A 4594-nucleotide genomic window follows, 5' to 3' on the forward strand; every position below is an offset into this window, starting at 1 on the left:
AGAGAGAGAGAGAGAGTATGTGAGAGAGAGAAAGAGAGCAGAAGCGATCGAGCCAGGTGGGTAACCAGCCTACATTGCTCTGGGCTTCCCCCCAGCACCACTCACCACTAGAGCTTGGGCTAAGGAATTGGCTCAGGCTGTGCTGGCCCCTTCACCTCTTGCCTACTTCCTCAGTCGGTGACTTTTACTTTCCTTATCTCATAAATGAATTTATCAATAGTCCCCCGCCTGGGAAGATTCGGGGATAACAGGGGATCCTGTGCCTAGAACACCTGGCCTGGGTCCTGCTAGGACCGGGTATGCAGCAGCCAGTTTTTCCTGCTCCTTTCCCTCCTCTCTCTCCTGGGAGCTGCCTTGCAGGCTCAAATTCCTATCAACAGCCCCGCAGCTTCTCATCGAGTTGCTGGAGGCTAGAATAAAATCCAGCGTGGGACACTGTGGGCCAACTCAAGAGTGGATCTCAGCGACCTCAAAGTGGATGGGTCACAATTGGGTTCTCTGTGGTTCAGACCCCTGACAAAAGTCTTACTGCAGAGGTGAACATTGGGAGGATTCACACAGCAATCCCAACCCCCCACTTCTCTCGAAAAGCCGAGGTGTGAGCATGGGCCGAAATGTGGGCCCCCAGTTTCTCGTGGCAGCTAGAGCTGAAGAGTAGAGGTCCTTTCTCTAGGAGACCTTCTCCATGGCCCCTCCTGCCCCCCTACTGGAGGCTCCCCTTCTTGTGGACACTGTTATCTGCCTGGTTCCTCTGAGGCTGTGAGCGTTTGAGGCAGCACTGCATTTCAGTGTGAAGAGCGGTGTGCTATCTTGATTAAAACCACCGTTCTGGAACCAGGGACAATGGGATCAGGAGGGGAGAGACTGGCCGGTTTCCCAGCTTGGATGCTGGGGGACTCAGACGCACATCTCCTTCCTCATCACTGCTCAGAACAGCTGCACCTAGCCCTGCTCAACAGTCAACCTGCCCAACGTGGAAACACTTTGCGTGTAAGCAAGCATGCTGTGACAACCTGGTTTCATTTCTAGGAATTCCAGCCCCGGACTCCCCCTCCCCCAACACACACACACAAACACACACACCACTGAGTCCGATTCTCAGCCATTTTAGAATTCAAAGTCAAATGACACTCGGGACAGGGGTCCAGATGGAGTACAGAAGGCTTTAGATCTGGTCACTAGTGTCAGAGGCAGAATTCCAGACCACCCAGGGAAACAGAGGCCCAGAGAAGGAAAAAGAGCCTTGCTCAAGGTCACCTAGCAATCGAGTTACAGACCAGGACTCCTGACCCTACCCCATCCACCCTGATCAGCACTTTTCTCACGATGGTACGGGCTGCCCATCTCTGTCTCTTCCCACTTTCTTATCTCAGTGCAGCAGAAGCCCTGGCTTTCTATCATCCAGGAATCTTGGGATCTTGGGCTCATAATTCTTCAAGCCTGGGGACACGTCAGTGGCAGGATGGCAGAGAGCGGATCAATTGGACTTGGACTTGGAAGGCAGAGTCTGGAGCCTCAGCTCTTGCACTCCATCCTTGTGTGACCTTGGCAAGGATGTCCCATCTCCAAGCCTCATTCCCTCCTCTTCTAAGCAGGAATTATTATATTAACCTCCACACAAGCGTCTTAGGAGAGATCCAGGAGATCAAGCTGGTAACAAGGTAATCAGTGGGCGTGGGTTGTGAGTGCTTAATCAAACAATGGTCACAGCATTGTAAATGCAAAGTCTCAAACTTCAAAGCCTAAGGAAAATGGGCCAGGTGTGATCAAAGAGAAGACAAATGGACACACTGGGGCATATCCCCCACCTCCCCCTTCTAAGGTGTCACAGGTTGAGAATGCTAGACCCAGTCTTTCTTTTCTTTTTAAGAAGCTAAAACTCTGGGATTTTGAAAGACTATGCAAGTCAAGCAAACCACTTCTGTAGACAAAAAAATGACCCAACGGCCATGAGTTTATTATCCTCACTTTATCCCAACTCCCTCACTTGACCCAGGGGTGTGTGCACATAGCTAGTCCTTTTATCCACGAGAACGAGGAGTTCAGGGGACCCATGATCAGCCACATCCCTGAGGCCTCCTGCCCCATGGTCATCACTTTCCACACTTAGAGAGAAATCACTTTATGTTCAGGAAATGCAAGAAGTAGCAGTTCCTAACAAGGGGAGGAAGTGGGACTTGAGGTTGCCTTTAAGTCCATGGGCAGCTGACTTTAGACAGAAGCCAAAAGGGGACAAAGTTTTGGCTACCAAGAATAGGAAGTTACCATTTCAGAATCTAAAAATATCTTTCACCATCTGTCCACTCCGGCACAGGATAACAAATGCAGATTAGTTCCTGGATGTAGACATGAATATTTTTGTGTGTCAAGCTAATGATAATAACAACACCTTGTATGGAGAGAGCCCCTCCCCCTCCTGTTTTCCCCCACGGCAAGCTAAGTGGAATCTGCACCATCTTGGCAGGCATAGATGGGGAAACCAAGGCGGAGAGAGATTTAGCAACAGGACAAGCATGACACAGCCAGGGAGCAGCTGGCACAAGCCCTGGGAGTCCTGTTCCCAACCCCAGCCAAGAGCGAAATCTTCCGGGCTAGGCAGCAGGCATTTCTAAGTAGTTGGAGAACTAGAACAGCAACGTTCACCCTTCACATCTCTAGAGTGGCTTTTCCTATGCTCTCCGTCCATCTGTCCTAATCACGATAATTCATTACATCCCTAAAACATGGTCCAGTGTGCAGGGCCCTCCCTCAGACTCTCTCTCACCTGAACATCCCAACCCAACCCAACCAACCCAAACTCATTGCCATCGAGTCAATGCCGACTCATAGCGACCCTATAGGACAGGGCAGAATTGCCCCATGAGTTTCCTAGCCTGTAATTCTATACTGGAGTAGAAAGCCCCATCTTGATCACCCCAACAGGTAAGAAAAATGTGATGGTCCGCCAATGAAAAGAGAATGCTGGGACTTGCTCTCCCTCATTGTATAGGCAAGAGAACTGGGTTTTAGAATGAGAAGGGATTGTCCCAAGATCACATAGGAAGCAATTTCATCTTGTCATGAAATTAACTGCCAGTGGACAGGAGCCCCTCAACGGCTTGAGCAGCCCAGGTTTAAGGGGAGCCCTAGGTCTAGAGTCTAGAGTCCCCCCTCTCCAGTCCCCCCTCAGTGCTGGCAGAGGAAGAAACCTGGCCGTGGCCACCTTGACCAAGCCTCGGCTTTGCCTTGCCAGCCTGAGATTAAAGGGCAGCTAGCGGCCATTTAATCTTAGGTTCAACAGCCCCAATCCCCCTGGTCCTATAGAAAAGGGGGGGGGAGGATTGTCAGCAGTGCAAGGGGGAATCTCAGGATGCAGAAGGAGCCAGAAAACTTCTTAGCTGGGTTTAATGCATCCTTTCCCAAAGTCTGAGAAGTTTGGGTGGGATCTTCATTCAGCTGTCTCAAATGTATGTCTCTCCGGGGAGGTTGGAACTAGGCTGGGATTGGGAACTGAGAATCTTTGAAAGCAGAAAGGGACTTCTAAGATCCTTCCTAAACATAGGCTCGGCAGCCAGGAAGAGAGGGGTGGGGTGGGCCTGGAGGGAGTCCTGAGGCTGGGCTTCAAGTAATACACTCACACTCCTCTCCACCTCCCAGCCCCCCTGAGCTCTGGGGCCTCTCTCTCTCTCTCTCTCTCTCTCTCACACACACACACACAGACACACACACACACACACACGCTTAAGGTCGCCTCTCCCTCAGGGAGGAGGGAGGGCATAGGGGTGTGTTAGGGCTTGTAAGGTGACCAGACGTCCCGCTTTTTAACAATTTGTCCCACATCCCGCGGCGTTTTTAAAAAGTCCCGATTTTTGGAAAGAATGAACGACAAGCTACGGTATACGGCTTTCGGCCGCCATGTGGCTATTTCGCCAGGATATGAGTTTTATCAATGGTGTCCCGCTTTGCCAGTGTTAAAATCTGGTCACCTTAGGCTTGGGGGCAGAGGTCAAGGAGGCTCGGGCAGAGAAGAGCTCATAGTTGCAATAAGGTGGGGCGTGGCTGAGGTCCAGAAGGACCTCCTGGAGGGATCGTAGCCCCGCTGGCGGGGCAGGCCGCCCTGGGACACCCCCACCCCCCGGACTCTGCTCTCTCCACCTGGGATTCTCCTACCTCCAGACCTGGCCGAGCTGCAGGAGGTGGACGAGGGTCTGCAGCAGCCACACGCAGAGGCGGCAGCAGCGGCGGCGGTAGGCGCTGGCCGCGGAGGAGGGCGCGGGCCGGGAGCCCACCTCGGGGCTGCCTTCTTTGGTCCGGAAGGCGTTGGCGCTGTCCTTGGTGCTGATGGCGGAGCCGCCGCCGCTGTCCTTGGTGCTGACGACGGGTCCCGGGGCCCCCGCCGGCTCCGTGTAGTCGTAGACGAACCAGCGGAAGCTGAGCAGCTGCACGACCAGCGAGGGCAGGAGCACGAAGAGCAGCGTGAGGCCGAAGTAGGTGCGCTGGCCCTGGATGTAGTAGGAGGCCGCCAGCCACAGGTCCGTGGCGCCGTCGGAGAAGAACACGAGCAGCGCGCACAGCACCCAGCAGCAGTCCCGCAGCTCGTAGCGCGGCCCCGAGC

At 53.4% G+C, this 4594-nt stretch overlaps 1 protein-coding gene across 1 annotated transcript in view; it reads right to left on the reverse strand.

Annotated features, from left to right (window-relative positions):
• The window catches only part of XKR7 (XK related 7), a gene marked incomplete at its 5' end in the record, with an annotated part of 21483 nt that extends 16894 nt beyond the window's left edge, over positions 1–4589 (reverse strand). Inside the window, one exon of the mRNA XM_004698218.2 lies at positions 4150–4589. Within this exon, the coding sequence (XP_004698275.1) occupies positions 4150–4589 (440 nt within the window). The remainder of the gene's footprint in view (positions 1–4149) is intronic.
• Between the last annotated feature and the right edge of the window lie 5 nt (positions 4590–4594).

This window comes from Echinops telfairi, unplaced genomic scaffold (genome assembly GCF_000313985.2).
Source record: "Echinops telfairi isolate 266 unplaced genomic scaffold, ASM31398v2 ScPeMD7_5592;HRSCAF=6446, whole genome shotgun sequence".
NCBI classification, from domain to species: Eukaryota; Metazoa; Chordata; class Mammalia; order Afrosoricida; family Tenrecidae; genus Echinops; species Echinops telfairi.